Genomic DNA, 20,155 nt, shown 5'->3' with positions numbered 1-20,155 from the left:
GAATAAGTCATGTACAGTGAGGTCAGATAATACCCCGAGTATTGTATCCATTTCTTGTCACAGACAAAAGGGAAGATACTCAAGCCCTCGGGAATGTACAGAGAGGAGCTTGAAGACTGTTCGCTAGGATTGTAGGATTGATTTACGAGGTGTGACTGGAGTACCTTGGTCCTTTTTCAGCTTTGAAACAGAATTTGAAAGGGTAACTTTGACAGTGGTTAAGAGTGGTTTAGAAAAGATGCACTGAGTTAAAGCTGTTGCAGTAGGACAAGGGAACACAAATTCAAACCAGCAAAAGACAAGTTTAGGCTTGACATCAGGGACTACTCTGCAGTGATTAATGCATGGGATGGACTGTTTGGTAGGGTAGTGGTGGTGAAACTGTGAAATCAATTTATATTCCAAAAAAGAAGCTGCATGCCGTGATAGGGCTGCAAGATCATTCTGGATGAAAAAGCTGGAATGGGCCATCCTTCTCTGTGCCTATGTTGTGCTTAACCAAAATTGCATAGTCTTCAGATGTGTGAGGAAGGTCAAAAATGTTTGTAAAACTTATTCCAAAGAGTGGCATTCTGTGCGCTGAGGTGAACCATGTTGGTGATACTGAAGGAAAACTTTGGAGGTGAATAAATTTGAGAATTGAAAAAACAAGCTATGAATTCATTGGCAGCCTTTGATACCAGCAAGCCAATGTCACTGGCTTAGTTTGTTAACATTGTCTTCAGTTGAACTCCATGCCACCTGCATTGTTCTCCCAAGAGTTCAGGTGCTAAAAGCTAAGAGGCTTATACTGTTTAAACTCTTCCAGGTTTTACTTTGTGTTAAGAATGCAAGCAGTGCCACACCCTTTAGGCCATTAAAAGAGGGTTTATAATGGTTGAAATCATGTGAAAGGTCGTTTGCACCAGCAAGTAAGGCAGTTTATAATGTAAGCTTATCTGCTTTGATAATTTATTCCATTATGACTGCCCAAGAATAATTTCAGATAATGAATTAGATTCAGCTGCAAGAGATTTCATTTCATTTACAAAAATTAGTGTCTATGCTGTATTTGTAATCTTGCACACAGATCCAGTACTTCTGCAGAGTAAGGCTGCTCTGGGTAGAGTCATGTTGTTGTATTACTGTAACAGCACTAACTTTGTATATTACTCTAGTAGTGTCGTCTAGTGACCTTAGTGTGTAAAGTATTCTGGTTCGCTTCCAGGATTCATGCATTACCTGATGAACACTGGGTTATAACTAGCTATATGTTGTAATAACTTTATGTTCTCCTCTCTTTTTAAAAAAAGAGATGGTAAGGGAAGATTTAGCAGAGTAAATGCTCGTGGTTGTTGTATTTCCTACCTAGAATGAGCAAGAATTAGTTTAAAACTACTGTGCTTCACCCTTTTTCTCAGCTGTGAAATTAGTCAACCATGCAACACCAAGGTACCTAAACCTTATTCTATTCCATGCAGGTGGAGGATGAGGTTGATAACAGTATTCAGAAAGTGTACAATGAGTACAATGGAACATACCCAGATGCTGCCAGCCGTGCGATTGATTACGTCCAGAGACAGGTGGGAGTAACTAAACAATGCACACGTTCTGTTTGTTTCACAATTGGAATGTAATCAGTTTGTGTGTCCTTCGATAGATACCTTCCGATAATGCCGTTTGGATTTTAAAGACTCCTTTATCCCATCCCAGTTATTCTGTGCTGCAATGAAAGCTGTAGGCTGCATCCAAGGACATTAGATCGTCTTACCATTAGAACCTTGCATCTGGTGAACACTTCTCTTGCTGTACTCCCCATTAGTGTTACAGCACTCCTGACTAGTTCTGCCAGTTACGAGATGCATCGCCTTAAGAGGCAGCATTGCAGAGATGGTGCTGCTAGCAAATGCAAGTGGTGTGAGCCACTACAGGTCGCTGTTTTTCTGGTTGTAGTTGCACTAAGCACTTGGCCCACGTGCACAAGCTGGCAGTGCTGTTTCTTTCATTGTTGGCTTGAACAGAGTGGTAACCAGAATATTTAATCACATTTATTATTTTTCAATAATTGTACACTTTTTTTTATATTGCTTCCAGTACTCATCAATCAGCCCCATGATGGATATAATTGTAATATTGGCAGAGTTGTTCAGTGGAAAAGCATTGTACCAAGTCTAATACTGTTTATGCAAATGTATGTTATCAAAAGGCTTATCACTTTATCTTCAAGCACTAAAGCCAAACACCAGTTAGATGAATATCCAGTTACTTGGTTTTGTGTGGTTATTTATTGAGAATGTTGGTCAGGACACTGGGAGCACTCCTTTCTCTTCAATTAATGTCATAGTATCTGTCCGGTGAGGCAGACTGTTTTAATGTCTCAATTGAAGGATAGATGACGGTCAGGAGTATGAAACCTTACCCAATGTTAGCATTTGCCTCCAGCCCAGTAGCTTTGAAGCTAGTTTAATTGCAGTGCAGCTACTGCCTTGACACCGAGCAGACATTGTACCTTCCTACTCTTTTGCAATTACATATGTTAGAGTCATAGAGAGATACAGCAGTGAAACAGGCCCTTCAGCCCACCGAGTCTGTGCCAACCATCAACCACCCATTTATACTAATCCTACATTAATCCCATTTCCTGCTCGCATCCCCACCTTCCCTCAATTCTCCTACCACCTGCCTACACGAGAGGTAATTTACAATGGCCAATTTACCTATCAACCCGCAAGTCTTTGGCATGTGGGAGGAAACCGGAGCACCCGGAGGAAACCCATGCATGGAGAACTTGCAAACTCCGCACAGGGAGTTCCCAGAACCGAACTCGGGTCGCTGTAATCACTCTTGTCTCTCTCAAAACTGCACAAAAGCTTGATATTTATAACTTATAGCAAAAAAAAAAGAACTCCCCTTCTCAAGAGAAGGGCGGCGCAGTGGTTAGCACTGCATCCTCACATCTCCAGCGACCCGGGTTCAATTCTTGGTACTGCCTGTGCGGAGTTTGCAAGTTCTCCCTGTGACTGCGTGGGTTTTCGCCGGGTGCTCTGGTTTCCTCCCACAGCCAAAGACTTGCAGGTTGATAGGTAAATTGGCCATTATAAATTGCCCCTAGTATAGGTAGGTGGTAGGGGAATTGAGGGAAGGTGTGGATGTGGTAGGAATATGGAATTAATGTAGGATTAGTATAAATGGGTGGTTGATGGTCGGCACAAACTTGGTGGGCCGAAGGGCCTGTTTCAGTGTTGTATCTCTATTTTTTAAAAAAAAGAGTTGAAGAATCAATGAGTTTTGTCTGCTAATGTGCAATACAGTAATGTACACCTAAGGTTTTAGATGACTTGGCTGCTTTTGTGGCTTACGTGTTTCAAACCCCTCTAGTTCCACTATATAATGCAATATAATCCTATTGCTTTTGTCCTAAATGACCACATTAAACTCACTGGAATAGTCTGACCCAGTTTAAAATTTTATTACTTGAAATGTTTTGTGGCAGTTCCTTCTCAAGTGTATGTGGCAAGTGAAGAATAGTAGAAAACTTTCCATTTAATCTGTGACCTCTACAGTGTTAGTTGACCTTCGCTGTGGCAGCAGTTGGGAAGCTACAATTTACTTCCTAAGCCCCTGGGCTAAGGAGAAGTTAAAACAGGGCTGCTTGCTGTATACTGGCCCCAATGGAAACTGTGTGCGTGTGGGGGTGGGGAGGTGAGTATCCATGCACTCCCCCGGGATTCCTCCTAACATTTGAAAGGCTGGGTTACCTATCTAAAAGAGCATATTGTTGCAGAAAATATATTTTGTGTACGGTAACAGAAATTTTGCCAGCAACTTGTCAAATAAAGAAAAATGCAGAAATCTGAAGTTTTTGCTTGTTTCAATTATTTCGGGACACCAGTTTGAAAAATACATGGTGTAATGAATGCCATGACTACAAGTTTTAACTAAATGTGAATTTTTTTTTTTATAGCTGCGCTGTTGTGGCATCCACAATTACTCTGATTGGGAAAATACACAGTGGTTCAGACAAACAAAGAACAACAGCGTGCCAATAAGCTGCTGCAAATTGGGTGTCAGCAACTGCACAGGCAGCATGAACCGTCCTTCAGACCTGTATTCAGAGGTAAGGCTGAACGAGAGCAAGCAACTGACATTGGAGAAGGAAAATTACTTTGATCAGTTGCAATTTGAAAATGTTCATTTGGCACATATTGCAGTCTGTGTGGATATATTGTCCCACAAATTCCAAATATCTACTTTTAAAATGAAGTGATTGTTCCATAGCAGTGGGCTGTTAACAACATTTGTGAAAATATTCACCCCTTTTCAGCCTATATTGTATTGTTCCACATACTTTTCTTCCTATCTGCACCCTTGCATTATTTAATTTGACTCATTTGCAGGACCTCCTACTTTAACTCCTTTGTTTCCAAAACTGGAATTCCTTTCCTTACTCAGTCTTTTCATTCTGCATGTTTTTAAACACATGTGCATCATCTGTCTTTCAACGCATTTTTTCTTTCGTGCGTGCTTGTGCTGTATCTCCACTTAAGATGGGTTGTCTTCCTGTCTCATCCCTCCCCACGCAGTCTGTGCCTTTGTTTTCAAGAAAACATATTTAAGAAGTGTCTAATAATATAAAGTCACAAGTTTAAGTTCAACACTATTTCCAACCTCTCCTGCCAAAGCAAACTAAGTTTGGCCCAACAAATTGCTGACTTGATGCATTTTCATAGGAAGCAGAGACCAGTTGTAGCCCAGTTTAGGTCCACCGTGGCAAGTTGCGCAATGGATTTGAGTAAATTTGGTTACATGTGGGCTGTCACCAGGGGAGGAAAAAAAGTAACAAAAGTAGCTGTATTGCAGTTTATTTTAAAACAGAAGCACAACTGGTCCACTAACTACCTTCAGGAAAGAAAGCTGCCACCTGTATCTGTAACTCCAGTCTTGCTCTGCGGCTGTCTTAGTGCCCTGGAAGACCATTCTGTTGTAAAAACAATCACTCAAGACGAAGATCCAGCACCACCACCACCTCAATAAATAGGAATGAGCAGTAAATGCGGACTTGCCAGCATCACTCAAATAGCAAGAGCATTTAAAAAAAAATTAAAACTGATCATGTTTTATTTAAAGCAAGTATATAATTCTGTGCTTCAATGTTTTTAGCTGTTAATGTCTAAACTAGAAGAACTTCACATGAATGTTCTTTGTATAACTTCAGAAAGGGTTTTTTTTTCAACAAAATGAATTTAACTGCATTAGTTTGATTTGCAATTGAAAAGTTTGCATGAAATATAACATTTGTTACAATTTATGCCATAACTTAGTTAATTTTGCTTTCACAATAAAAGTTGCAAACCTCGACTCATTGCTTTTTCAAAAGCAAAGTAGGTTAAGATCCCTTATCCATTTCTCTGAGCCATCATCTAACTCCTGTGAAAAAGGCAACTGACTAGTTATAGGTTTGTTCAATCCACCTGTAAACTGGCTGCTACATGTACATTAATGGCCTGCAGATGATTTTTTTCCCCTCCTTCCATCTCTTAGGCTCCTGTTTGTCACTATCCCATAATGATATAGTTGAGGTTATAGACTGAGCGATTATCTAATAACATTGTACCACGCGGCTGCCAGCTCCTACTCTGTGGTTAATCTCCCAACTTTCCTGAAAAACCTGCACTGCTTTCACAGTTTACTAATCTGACACCAATTGCTAAGCAAAAGTGGAGTTCATAGAATCATAGAAATTTACAGCATGAAAGGAGACCATTCAGCCCATTGTACCTGCACCAGCTGACAAGTAGCCGTCCAGCCTAATCCTGCTTTCCGGCTCTTGGTCCATAGCCTTGTAGTTATGGCACTTCAAGTGCATATCCAAGTACATTTTAAACGTGATGAGGGTTTCTGCCTCTACCACCCTTTCGGGCAGTGAGTTCCAGATCCTTATCACCCCTAAGAAAATAACCCTAGTCTATCCAATCTTACCTTGCCTGGAGAATTTTAGTTACAAGGAAACATCCTTGTAAATCTCCCCTGTACCCTCTCTAGTGTAATCACATCTTATAATGCAGTGACCAAATCTGCATGCAGTACTCCAGCTGCGGCCCAACTAGTGTTTTATGCAGTTCCAGTATAACTTCCCAGCTCTTATGTTCTGTCTCAACTAATAAAGACAAGTATCCTGTATACCTTCTTGACTACCTTATCTACCTGTCCAGCCATCTTCAGGGATCTGTGGACTTGCACTCCAAGGTCCCTCCCATTCCTTTATACTTTTCAGTATCCTACCACTTATTGTGTATTCCATTGCCTTGTGAACCTTCCCAAGTGCTTTACCTCAAACTTCTCCTGATTGAACTCTGCCACTGTTTTGCCCACATGAATAGTCATCTTCATCATCAACCACACAGCCAATTTTTGTATCATCTGCAAACTTCTTAATCATACCCCCCTACATTCAAGTCCGAATCATTGATGGATACCACAAAAAGCAAGGAACCTAGTACTGAGCCCAGGAACCTCACTGGTAGCCGTCTTCCAATCACAAAAGCACCCATCAACTTTTGCTTTGTTCCCTGCTCTGAGCCACTTTATCTTGGATCCCATGGGATTTTACCAATCTGCCCTGTGGGATCTTATAAAAAGCCTGCTAAAATCCAGAGTCTACATCAAATGGCCTACCGTCATCAATCCTCCTCGTTACCTCCTCAAAGAATTCAATCATGTTAGTCAGACATGGTCTTTCCTTAACAAGTCTATGCTGACTGTCTTTGATTTAATCCATGTCTTTCTAAATGAAGATTGATCCTGTCCCTTATTTTTCCCATCATTTTCCCACCACTGAGGTTAGGCTGATTGGCCTGTAATTACTCAGCCTATCCCTTTCTCCCCTTTTAAATGTTGGCTGTCCTTCAGTTCTCTGGCACCATATCTGTAGCCAAAGAGGATTGGAAAATGATGGTCAGAGCCTCTGCTATTTCTTCTGTTGCTTTCCTTAACAGCCTAGGATGCATTTCATACAGGTTTTGGGATTTCAAAGATGTTAAGCCCCTTAATACTTCCTCTTTCACTGCTAATTTCATCGAATATGTCACATTCCTCCTCTCTGCAATGTCTCCATCGTCCATCTTTTTTGTGGCGTAAAGTGTTCATTAAGAACCATACCAACATCCTATGCCTCCACACACATTGCCTTTATGTTCCCTATTAGGTCCTGCCGTCTCATTAGTCTCCTCTTGCTCTTTATGTATTTATAATAAATCTTTGGGTTTTCCTTGATTTTACTTGCCAATATTTTTTCATGCCCTTTCTTTGCTTTCCTAATTTCCTTTTTAATTTTCCTCCTACACTTTTTTTTTTATACTCCTCTAGGTTTTCTGCAATGCTGAGCCCTCTGTATCTACCATAAGCTTCCCTTTTCTCTATATCCTCTCTTTTAAGCTTCCACAATTTCAAACTGAGCACATAGGACCAAAAGGCCATTTAGCACCTCAAGCTTGTTCTGTCATTCATTGAGATCATGACTGATCTGTGACCTAACTCCATATAACGTAGTGGATAAAGGCATGAACTGGTGTAGTATTAAATGACATATGGTGGCTAACCTGTGCTGTTAGTTTATCTTGGTCCAGGGCAGTTGTGGTGCTGCTATTGGCCTTGGTACCTTGAACTGGAGAGGAGGGGTGGGGAAAAAAAATTAACCAGGCTCCCTGATTCACTATCCAAGGGCTCAAGCAACAAATGTGTGAGGGTAGGATCAGCTGTGGCTGTGATGCTCACTGGATGACTACTTGTCTGAGATACAAGAGAATTCCAAGGGAAAATGGAGACAGAATTCCTGTGGGGTAGAAACAAAAAGTATAATTTTTATTATCCTTTTAACCACACACAGGGATGCAAGTTTCTGGTGGTGAATAAACTACAGGAAATCATGATGTACGTTATTACAGCTGCTCTGGCATTTGCAGCTATTCAGGTAAGGTTAAAGAATGAGTTGGTATTGACCATAGAACCTTACAACACAGAAGGAGGCTATTCAGCCCATCATGCCTGTGCCAGCTGTGTGAAAGAGCTATTGCTCCCCTGCTCTTATATGAACTTATGCCGGTCTAATGTGGAAATGGAGTACATAGCAATATGTTGGGTTGTTTTGCAAGATTTAAAAACAGCAGCACACATGCTGTGCAGATCTTTCGCACTGAGAACTGAAGCTTCAGTGATACCATGTGTGTTTGCTTTCGACTGGCATGTAATTGACTTGCCTACGCTTGTCGTAAACCACGCCTTTTATGTACCATCTGGTAAGCGATTGATCTCGTACTAGGCTGCACTCTTGTTTTTGTAGGTCATAACCTGCATGGGTGTTACCATTAATGGAAGTTGTGGTAAACTGCTTTTATCTTTACTTTAAAAAAAAATAAAAGCATTATACCTGGTGGCTGATGTAGGGCACCGTCGCATTCAAGGTTGCTGCTACAGAGAATTCAACTTCCTATATGGTGAGAGTACATAGAGGAGGTGGGGAATTACATTATTTTTGGTTTATTATGGTAAATTTTCATTCTTTTTTGTCTCTTCAAAAGAAAAATGTACAGTTCTCCTCTTCCCCCTGCCCCCCTCAAATCACACCATCTATTCAGATTGAAATGGCTTCCAAGGTTTTCAGCTTCATTATTCTTTCCAGTGTTCTGTGTTAAACGGTTTTGTGAAGAAATTCTTCCAGACAGTCCAAAATTCCCCTTCAGCAATTTGATTCATCTGTCTCTGTCACAAGGAAAATGAGCAAGTCCTGGAGACAGTTGAGACCTAACTCCAACCTAGCATAGTTTACCTTGAAATAATGCTCCACCTTTAGCATTTTTAAACTGTTTTAATGTATGCAAGATTTGTAAAATTCCCTTGCCTCTCCTCCAACCCTCCCACCCAGCTCTGACCCACTACCTCACTTGCTGCCTTTCAAAGCTCGAGTGTAAGTTTCTGTAATCTATCCTCAAGCTCAGTTCTCTGACACTGACACTGGAATTGGGCTCGTGGTTTATCTTTTGAACTGTCTCCAGGACTTGAACATTTCTTTTGTGTGTTGGATGATTTGTGAAGATCGTGTAATTGTAGCTTTTCAAGCTCTTCTTTTCAGAATGATGCATTTTGTTTTTACTTTAATGTCCTAGTTATTTTATTCCAATCAAAAAGTTAGGATTATTAAATTGTGGCTATTGATGGTTAACCCATTCTCAAAACGCTAGGTACTAGTAACCCACAAGTAACAAAAGATGCTGCATCTTCAAAATTGTTCCAAAAAATGCCATAAATATTCATAATACATTGATCTGCAAGCGACTCTTTTCTTGCTGTTGTATTGTGGTTTTTGATTACCAGTTTAGAGGACCAGTAGATCTGATTCTTGGCTTATAAGTAGAAACTTTTTAAAATTATCCATTCACAGAATGTGGGCATCACTGGCAAAGCCAGAATTTATTGCCCTTGAAGGTAGTTGTGAGTTACCTTCTTGAACCCCTGCTGTCCCGTGGTGGAAGTACTCCCAAGGTGCTGTTAGGAATGCCAAGATTTTGACCCAGTGACAATGAAGGAATGGTGGCATATTTCCAAGTCAAGATGATGTGTGACTTGTAGGAGAACTTGGAGGTGATGGTGTTCCCATGCACCTGCTGCCCTTGTCCTTCTGGGAGGGTTGGGAGGTGCCTATCATAGTCTTGGTGAGTTGCTGCATTGGTGAAGGGATTAAATGTTTTTAAGGTGGTCGTTAGGGGTGCCAATCAGGTGGGCTTTTTAGGCCTGGGTGGCACTGAGCTTCTTGATTGGAGCTGCACCGATCCAGGCAAGTGGAGAGTATTCCATCAGACTCCTGACTTCTACCTTGCAGATGGTGGAAAGGCTTTGGGAAGTCAGGAGGTCAATAACTCTGTACAATATCCAGCCTCTGGCTTGCTCTTGCAGCCACACTATTTATGTGTTTGGTCCAATTCAATTTCTGGTCAATGGTAATGCTGTTGAATGTCAAGGGGAGATGCTTAGACTCTCCCTTTTGTGGACATTGTGTGTCACAAGTATTATTTGTCACTTATCAGCCCCAGCCTGAATGTTGTCTCGGTCTTGCAGCATGTGGGCACAGACTGCTTCATTATTTGAGGAGTTGCAAATGGAACAGAACACAATGCAGTCCTCAGCGAATATCCATATTTCTGACATGGAGGGAAAATGATTGGGCCTAGGACACTGCCGTGAGGAATTTCTGCAGCTATGTCCTGGGCTGAGATGGCTGGCCTTTAACAGCTGCAACTATCTTTCTTTGACCCAAAAGGTCAGAAGGATCGTGAGGCCCCACTTTCACGGTCCGTATTCACACTGAAAATCAAGATCAAGCGAGCTTTTGCCCTTCTGCTCCACAGGGGATTTCTGTCCTCCCTGAGCTCGCCTTGGGACACCTGCTTGGTATGACTTCAGCCAGTGGAGAGTTTTCACTCTGATTCCACTTGACTTCAATTTTACTAGGGCTCCTTGATGCCACACTCTGCCCTTGACATCAAGGCTGCATTTGACAATCACTTTCACCTGACATGGAACTTGGCTCTTTTTGTCCATGTATAAACCAAAGCTGTTCAGGACTGGAGCTGAGTGGTCCTGGCAGAACCCAAACTGGGCATCAGCGAGCAAATTATTGGTGAGTACGTGCACTTGATAGCACTGTTGACTATGCGTTCCATCACTTTGTTTGAGAGTAGACTGGTGGGGCAGTAATTGGCCGGACTGGATTTGTCCTGCGTTTTGTGGATTGGACATAATTGGGCAATTTTCCTCTTTGTCGGGTAGATGCCAGTGTTCTAATACAGTGTGGCACAGCTCTTTTGCAATCAAATACTGGGCTCCATAATCATTGAGAAGGAAATTGATCACTTGTGAAGTTGATCGGTGTGGTATGTTTGGCAGGAAGTGCTGCCATGTAGGTAATGTAACATTGCATCATTAGAGATAACAAATTGATCGTAACTATGGACATCCAATGGATTTTTACAAACAAAACTATCAAAACCATCTACTGAATTACTGTGTAAACAAAGAAAAATTGTTTCCCTCCCTATGAATAATATGGTTTGCTTTGTCACAAGCTTTTATATCCTCTCGTGAATGTTCCTGCAGCACCATCTCCTGTTGTCAATATTGACCTTGTTGCAATTGTATTTTTATATTAATAAATTGAGTTGCTGAGAAGTAAAAGTTTACAGTTCCATTTTGGAATCGTCTGGAGTTATAAGTTGCATTTTATTTTTCACATGGTGGGGTGCTAGATGCACTGACTGCCTACACTTGACTGTCACACAATCAGCGACAATCCCAGAGGAAACTTGCCTTGTCGCTAAGGGCAGCCGCTGGGCAGCCAATGCTCTTGCAGCTGACGGCGTGTATAATTGCTTAGTTTAATTAAACATTATCTGTTCTTTTGAAAACAGTGGACCTTGTGCTTTCAAGTAACAAACTTTTCCTTCCACGCAATGTGTGTCTGTATTTGGCTTTTGATTATTTTTCCAGTATTAGATATTTTATTGGTTTGGCACATTTACTAAGATGGCATTGAGCAAGGAACTGTCTTGTCTATACTGTAACTTGGAAAGGAGGAGGAGGTGCCTCAGTAATCTTTGGTTTCTTGCTGCCCTGATAAGATATGTTGCTGACTTACTGTAAAGAATGTTATGGGTAAGCAGGTTTAATCCTGGTGTCAGCACATTGGTATGTTACAATTTCATCCTTATTAAAGACCCTGTGTAATGACCAAATTGCTGAGGATTTTTTATCTGCCTCATTTTATTATAGGATGTGGGCTTCCAAGTTAGTCTCAATGCAAATAGTAAAAATTTACAGCCATAACTCTCATTAAGACAAAAGCAAAATGCAGCAGATGCTGGAAACCGGATACAAAAGCAGAAAATGCTGGAGCTACGTCAGGTGGCATCTGTGGAGAGAGAAGCTAAATTAATGTTTCGGGTCGATTTACCTTTTGAAAGCTAACTATGTGCTTAACGCATTGGGCAAGATGAGTAGCTACAGTTGGTTTGTTTGCTTGCTTGCTTTCCTCTAACACCTTTTCTCCCCCCATGCTACAGTCTTACCAAGCAGATTGGAAATGAGCTGTTGACTACCACTCAGCATCATTGGTGGATAGTTAAGTAGAAACCTGTGACTTACACGCATTACTCCGGTCCTTTTCTTTCCCAGTATGTTGCTCATTCCCATTATACCTGATTTGAGGCTTGTGCTCTGTTACTTCCCACAGCAGCCCTTGAGACTTAAGCAATGTGGCATCTTGAATGTCATTGGGGGCGTACAGTTCACCTACATAGATTTGCTGCTGTTGGGTTGCCAGTCAATATCCTTGTCCGATCCCAACACCGCTACCTCATTACTCCAGGTTCACATCCAATTCTACAACTCTAGCCTGCTTTTCCTTCACTCTTTCAGCCACCTCAACCCTAATCTCAAACTCTCTCTCCTTCCTTCCTTCCTCCCCACCACTTTTCCTCAAATCCGGTCTTCCACCAAGCCTCAAGTCTGTGTGTAAATTATGGGCGGCGCAGTGGTTAGCACCGCAGCCTCACAGCTCCAGCGACCCGGGTTCAATTCTGGGTACTGCCTGTGTGGAGTTTGCAAGTTCTCCCTGTGTCTGCGTGGGTTTTCTCCGGGTGCTCCGGTTTCCTCCCACATGCCAAAGACTTGCTGGTTGATAGGTTAATTGGCCATTATAAATTGCCCCTAGTATAGGTAGGTGGTAGGGAAATATAGGGACAGGTGGGGATGTGGTAGGAATATGGAATTAGTGTAGGATTAGTATAAATGGGTGGTTGATGGTCGGCACAGACTCGGTGGGCCGAAGGGCCTGTTTCAGTGCTGTATCTCTAAACTAAACTAAAACTACGTCACTTCTCCCAAGACTTCCTCAGTCCATACCCTTGTTTTTTTCTCTTCCCTCTGAAGTGATATTGCATGTTTTTCTGCTTTAGATACAGTGTAAATGCAAGTATTAAAAGCTCTATAGAAGCTTGCAAGTCAATGAGCTCCATCATCTATGAAGCAGAAGAAGCATAATTTGGTAAGGGCGGAACCCACAATAAGGTTTTGTTTGGGACCTACTCAGCTGAGATGATATCTGTCATTGATGCATAACATAAACCCAACAGCTAAGACACTACATGACCTGAAAGTAGCCAAGACAGCCATGCAAAGGAGAGGGAGATACTGTGCAAACAAACACCGAATCAGTTTGTTAAGAAATCCAAACTGCATATGACAAAGGAAATCTATGTACGGAGGAATCAAGAGGGCACTTGGCCCTGCCATCACCAAAGTTGCTCCCCTGAAGTCAGCAGATGGACTGTCTCTCCCATGTCTGTAACTTATTCTCGTTGACTATCAGTATTAAGAAAACTTTCATCATGGGACAAAGTGTTGCATCTCTGCATCTGATCACACTAAATAACATCCCACTGGAAGTGGTTAACAAATTCTGCTACCTTGGATCTATGACATAATCTGTCACTTGATGCACATTTAGGGAAAGCAGCTACCACCTTTTGGCTGACTTGTGAAGTGTGCATGTTTTAGTTTTAGAGATACAGCACTGAAACAGGCCCTTCGGCCCACCGAGTCTGTGCCGACCATCAACCACCCATTTATACTTCTTTCTTTCTTTTGGGCCTCCTTATCTCGAGAGACGATGGATACGCGCCTGGAGGTGGTCAGTGGTTTGTGAAGCAGCGCCTGGAGTGGCTATAAAGGCCAATTTTGGAGTGACAGGCTCTTCCACAGGTACTGCAGAAAAATTTGTTTGTCGGGGCTGTTGCACCATTTATACTAATCCTACACTAATCCCATATTCCTACCACATCCCCACCTGTCCCTATATTTCCCTACCACCTACCTATACTAGGGGCAATTTATAATGGCCAATTAACCTATCAACCTGCAAGTCTTTTTGGCTGTGGGAGGAAACCGGAGCACCTGGAGGAAACCCACGCAGACACAGGGAGAACTTGCAAACTCCACACAGGCAGTACCCAGAATTGAACCCGGGTCGCTGGAGCTGTGAGGCTGCGGTGCTAACCACTGCGCCGCCAATCCAATCCAATCCAAGCTGATGGCTTACAAGGCCTGTGTTCTCAGCACCTTGCTGTGTGGCTGTGAAACATGGGTGACTTACAGCTACCAGGAAAAGAAACTCCTCTAATTTCCATATCCTGGCAGGACAATATCAAACATGGCTGAGCTCCCAAGTGTGTTGGCACTAATCAAACTGAGGTGGCTTCGGTGGATTGAACATGTCTGCAGGATGGAAGGCGGTCGCCTACCCAAGGACTTTCTGTATAGTGAGGTAGCAGGGGCCAGACGTCCAGTGGGGCACCCAAAACTCTGCTTCAAGGATGCTTACAAGCATGACATGAAGACCCTAAATGTCGACTATCACACCGGGGAGTCACTAGCTGATGAAAGAGGGAAATGCGACATATCCTGTGGACTGGTGTGCCCTACCATGACCAGTTGCTAAAGCAGCTTGGCAACCGGTGGCAATGTCAAAAACTCGCTGCTTCACTTGGCTGCTTCATGTGCAGCACTTGTGGCAGAACCTGCCTCTCAAGGATTGGCCTTCACTGCCATCAGCAAAGGTGCACCAAGAGAAGACACCCCACCTAAATGGATTGTTTGCTACGTGTCCATCATCTTTCGTAGGTGGTAGGATGCCAACCATAGAAACCAACCACAAGACTTAAAGCCACAAGAAATCAATAGAATAGATGATGTAAATCTCCACATGATGAATACTGTTTGTCCTGAAATAGGGAATTTGGAAAAAAAAAACACTCACTGACCTGTGAGTGGCAATTTATAGTTTTAGCAAACTAGCCCTTCTGGGAACTTTTTGAAAAGGTTTACCTTTGTATATCTCTGCATGGTGTGTCTACTGTCCATACAGTGGATGTGATATTTAATTTCTCAAGATTGTCTTAAATCTGACATTTGTAACCATAATTTGTTGATAACTGCTACCCAAGAAATGGTGACAGTAAAAATAGATGAAGCTTTCAACAGCAATAATTCCATCTCCTAGTTTAGGAGAAGTACTTTACTTTCTGCAAATGTAGGAATGTTGGTGCTGAGGAATCTTCCATTTCAGGCGCCTGATGTCTGAATCGAGCGCTCCTAGGTCGGGTACAGCATAGTAAGACACAGCAGAGCTCCTGCTAATCAGTCCCAACATGGCTCAGCCCTGACTTCAGTAGACCACCCTTACTGTATCAGTGTGGTATATTTTCCATTTCCCATTAGTTAGCCTAGGTCTGTATGATATTGACAATTAGTGCTGAATCTGGGATGGTTGTATGCGGTTAGCCTATAATCGCTAGGAGCAGGGTTGAGACTGCCCAATAGCATTTTCCCTAGTGTATTTTACAGCCAGTAGGCTTTCATCCCATCACTCCCAGAGGTGAAGGGTATGTGTCTGACTCTCTGTATCCCAATAAGTGTGCTGATAAATGGACCAAACTGTTTGCCCGTGCCAAGATTCTTTGAAGAATTAATTCATTTCTACTAAGAATAGGGAGTACCTCCCATTCTAGGAAGAAAATGCCTCAAGTGCTTAGCAAAATCTATAAAGAGGTTAAAGGTAAAATGAAAATGCTGGCAATCGATCACAGACCCATTGACATCCAAAAGAGGGAGAATGGGTTTGTGCTTCAGATGGAGACCAGACCGTTCATCAGCTACTTTTATGGGTTAACTCGCATCCCAGTATTTGCCATATAGTGTCGCTGTATCTGATGCAGTTTAAACACTGACCAGCTCTTTTCATGTAGATGAAAGCCAGTATTATTACAGTAGTTTTAGTCCTGAATATTTACACACTATATGCTGTTAGAAGGATTACAGTTTTAAGAAAACTGTCTGTAAAATTACAAATGATAACGGCGGTTTCTCCAGGCTTGATTCAATCACATACTTTTTTTTCCCTCTTTAAAAGCCAGCTGCTGCTTGCTGTGTTTTTCACACAGCATCTTGTAGTAACAAATGGTGCTTGGAAGGATTTTTTTTAAAAACCTTGTTAATGTACCCCTCCCCTGTATTGCACAGTGTTTCCTAGGCAGCAATGGAGCTGTGAATGCCACTGTACTTCCACAAGCGATATGTGATTGCAGACTGGGTGATTCACCTTATTCCTCCTTTTTGGGACAGCACCTGGTAGCCTTTGTGCTTTACTGAAAATTAACAGTGGACAGTAAGAGTTCTGCGTTTGCTTGGGAATAAATCAATGGTACAAACCTGCGAAAGCCACCTGACCTATTGGTTCTTAATTTTTTAAAAATTAGAAAAATGCTGAAAATCTTTCTCCTGTTTAAAAAGTTTCAACTTTTAACAACAACAGATTCTGATGAATATTGGATGCTCTGCTTTGACCTGGTAGTGCAAGGCTGGGTAGGGGTTCCTTTATTTTTTATTGATGCATGCCTTTGAGCAGGCACACTGACCCCATTGTGTCATATTCCCACAATACACAGTATCCTGTGGCAACTTTACTCAAACCAAGCAGCTAGAAAGAAAGTAACTTGAATTGAAATTACTGTTCGTCCCAGAGAAGGGCAGCATTCAGCCTATAAAAGTTATAATTCGTCAGTGAAAATAATTTTAGAAAAATTCAATGGGTGTTTTTGTATTTCAGTATTACCCAAACATGCCAAATCCACCATCTCGTAAGTCGAGACAAACTTGGAAATCGAGATTTGCTATAATCGTGTTGCTATTTTTTCAAATCCAAACCAATATCAATCGACAGTTGGATTAAAAATGAGGTTTATAAACCAACAGGTCCGAGCTGTTTACAAGAACTATTACTGCATCTGGAAATGCTATACAAAAACCTTTTTTAATAATCCTACCGAATACCAGTTGTATCTTGTCATACGAGGCAGAGGGTCATGTTTACCAGCCTACCATCTCTGGTTTGTGGAGTTGATGAATGAGGGGAATATTCTAATTTGATAGAACTGTAGCCAAAAACTTTGTAAAACTGGGCAGAGTGATTACTTGCAAGGCATATCAGTCGCTCTGCGCAAGCGTACCCGTTTTGGGACCGTACATGCGCTTGGAGTCGGGCAAGCCGTCTAGTGGAATCTGCCAAAGCTAGTTTGTTTGCAATTTATGGTGCCACATATGCGTCAACTGGATTGATTGCTGCTTTGAAAGAGTTGTGGTTTTCTAATAGTTGCACTACTATGATTCGGGCTCTAGGCAAGGCAAGCAGCTTCAAGCTCCACATATTTCAGGTAACAGGCAGGGCAGTTCTGATGAAATGTCACTGACCTGAAACATTAACTCCGTTTCTCTCTCCACAGATGCTGTCAGACCTGCTGACTATTTCCAGCATGTCTGGTTTTTATTTGAGGCAAAATGCTTCACTGGCCTCAATCAGGTTTCCTCTACAGTCGCTATCCGGAGTCTAGGCACAAGTGCTGGCAAGGCTGATTGAGTGCACATCCGCAGAAGGATTAATGCTCCTTGCAAGTAGTTATTCTGATTTTTGAATGTGAAAAATCTAGAGATTTCAGAGCCACCTCAGGTTGGCGAGGGAGGCTTAATTTTAATTTGAAATTGCACCTCTTGCAATTAATTCACGGGAGTTGGTCTGTCTGGACATGTGTGCAGAATTGCTTTAGAATCTCTGCTTGAATTGCAAGTATTTCCAGCAGTGATGATAACATGCCGTTATTGCTTGGAGGTGTTCTTTTAGATTAGGGGAAGTGATGAGGGTGGGGCACCTGTGTACAAACTACACTGGACCTGTAATTAAAAGTGACAGCAAGCTCGTAAGCTGGTGAGTGTACACTCTCCCTCAGAGCCCCTCTATTCCCATCTTTTTCTTATTTTGCTGCAAAACAATAGGCTGCGTCCTATAGAATATCCTGAAGCTTAAAAACTTGGACTGTTGGAAGAGCATGTTATATTAGTGAGTGTGGTATGTCGGGAGCAAATCTGCTCAGTAATGAATGCGGTTTTAACTACTTCCAGGTCTACTGGGGCTGCAAATGTGTAGCAGTTCAAAGGATGTTGTGCCATGACATTACTTGTCCTCTGTGACTCAAACATGTCTTAATTACTTGGCTATGTTTTAGTCTGTGACTGGCCAGGTTCATAGGAGGAGGAACTGGAGTGTTTGATTTACACTGTCTCTTTCGAGCTAATTACCCAAGGCTGTGCACCTCCCAACAAATACCACCTGGTCCCATTCATTGACAGACAATCTGGGATTAAATTCTCCAGCCAGCCTAGAATCTTTACAAGGAAACTTTGAAGGGGAAATTGGGAAAATGTCATTGAGAATCCCTGTACCTGTGTCCTCCTGTTTTCATCTCCCCTCCAAGCAAATTGCTTTCTGGTGTTAACATGGATATTTTATTAATCTCATAGCCTCTTAGAGTGTTTCACTGTCCCCAGACCAGGGAGCAGTTTCTTCCAGCTGTGGTTCAATTGGTAGCACTCTTTTATCTCCTGAATCACAAGGTTCCGGGTTCAAGTCCCACTCCAGGGCTTGAGCACAAAAATCAAGGCTGCCACTCCAGTACAGTACTGAGGGAGTGCTGTACTGTTGGAAGTGCTGTCTTTCAGATGATAAACCAAGGCCCCATCAGCCTCCTTGGGTGCATATAAAAGATCCCATGCACTATTTGAAGAAGAGCACGGGAGTTCTCCCAGTGTCCTGGCCAATAATTATCCCTAAATCAACAACGCAAAAACAGATTATCTGGTCATTATCACATTGCTATTTGTGGGTGTTCACTGTGTGCAAATTGGCTGCTGCATTTCCTACATTACAACAGTGACTATAATTCAAAAAGTACTTCATTATCTGCAAACTGCCTTTGACACATTTGGTGTATGTGAAAAGCACTATATAAATGCATCTGAAAGTCTGTCTGTCTTTCTCATGAATGTTGCCTAGTGACCCCCAAAAGTGTGTACCTGTGGGCATTGGGCAAGGTGTTTGACGATCTGCTCTGATGTTTGGCAGTGTGTACAATCTAGGTTAATTCATGAATGACCAGTGAAGCATCCGTGGAACTGTATTCTAGTGAGAGTTGGAATTATCAGGAGAGGAAGGGAGAAATTAGTTTGCTCTGATAGTGAGAGGGCTGAATGAATCAGCTTGATACTGTTCTTTTTCTGTTCTGCTGCAGACTTTGGTTCAGATATCATGCGTTGATGAGAAAGCCAACAGTTGAAATTGCTTCCTTGGGTGTTTTTCAAAAAGGGTTTTGGTTAAGGTGCTTTTTGACTTTCAACCTTTATAGAAAACTGAACTGGGCCACTTGTTGGCTGTAAGTAGTTTACTTGGTGCTTAAGATTGAATCTTGTTCAAAGAACCACCTCCGTGTATCACTCAAGAACCGGTCCGTAGGCATGTTAGGCTCCACTTCTAATGGAATTCCTGCATTCATATAACTGAAACAGGCTCCCTTACCCTGCATAATTATAAACCTACCTTTTTCATGGTTCTGCAAAGCCATCCTTTCCTGAAACCTCTTCCTTCATTACAAGATATGCCACATTTGCCTGCAAAATAAGTTATTACATTTCTGAAAGAATTAATTGGCTCTTCTGGTTGTCTCCATCTTCAATTCATAAACTTGAGCTCATCCAAAACTCTGCTGCTCGTATCTCAACACTCGAAGTCCCATTCATCCATAACCCCTATGCTGACTGACCTACATTGGCTCCCGGCCTGGCAACGTTTCAGTTTTAAAATTCTCATCCTTGTTTTCAAATCCCTCCATGACCTTTCCCTCCCTCTCTCTAACCTCCCACCAGCCCTGCAACCCTCAGATCTCTGCACTCCTCCAATTCCAGCCTTTTGTGCATCCCCATTTTAATTGCTCCTGCAGTGGTGGCCGTGCTTTCAGCTGCCTAGGCCCTGAGGTATGGAATTCCTTCCCAAAACCCTTTCACCCCTCTACCCCGATCTCCTCCGTAGACTTTACTCCTTAGAGTCTCCTTAAAACCTGTCTCTTTGACCAAGCTTTTGATCATCTGCCTTAATAACTTCTATGTGGCTCAGTGTCAAATTTTGTTCGATAACATGCCTGTGAAGCGCCTTGGGACGTTTTACTATGTTAAAGACACCACATAAATC

The 20,155-nt window shown here is 42.2% G+C and overlaps 1 protein-coding gene across 1 annotated transcript in view; it reads left to right on the top strand.

Moving 5' to 3' along the window:
- Positions 1–20,155, top strand: part of LOC137350673 (tetraspanin-3) — a 52,408-nt gene that overhangs the window by 21,469 nt on the left and 10,784 nt on the right. Inside the window, exons 4-6 of the mRNA XM_068015521.1 lie at positions 1,461–1,562; positions 3,944–4,096; positions 7,865–7,948. Of these exons, the coding sequence (XP_067871622.1) occupies positions 1,461–1,562; positions 3,944–4,096; positions 7,865–7,948 (339 nt within the window). The remainder of the gene's footprint in view (positions 1–1,460; positions 1,563–3,943; positions 4,097–7,864; positions 7,949–20,155) is intronic.

The sequence above is a fragment of the Heterodontus francisci genome, chromosome 35 (genome assembly GCF_036365525.1).
Source record: "Heterodontus francisci isolate sHetFra1 chromosome 35, sHetFra1.hap1, whole genome shotgun sequence".
Classification (NCBI taxonomy): domain Eukaryota; kingdom Metazoa; phylum Chordata; class Chondrichthyes; order Heterodontiformes; family Heterodontidae; genus Heterodontus; species Heterodontus francisci.
Note: the sequence above shows the minus strand (reverse complement) of the source record. Positions and strands in the feature narration are given on the sequence as shown.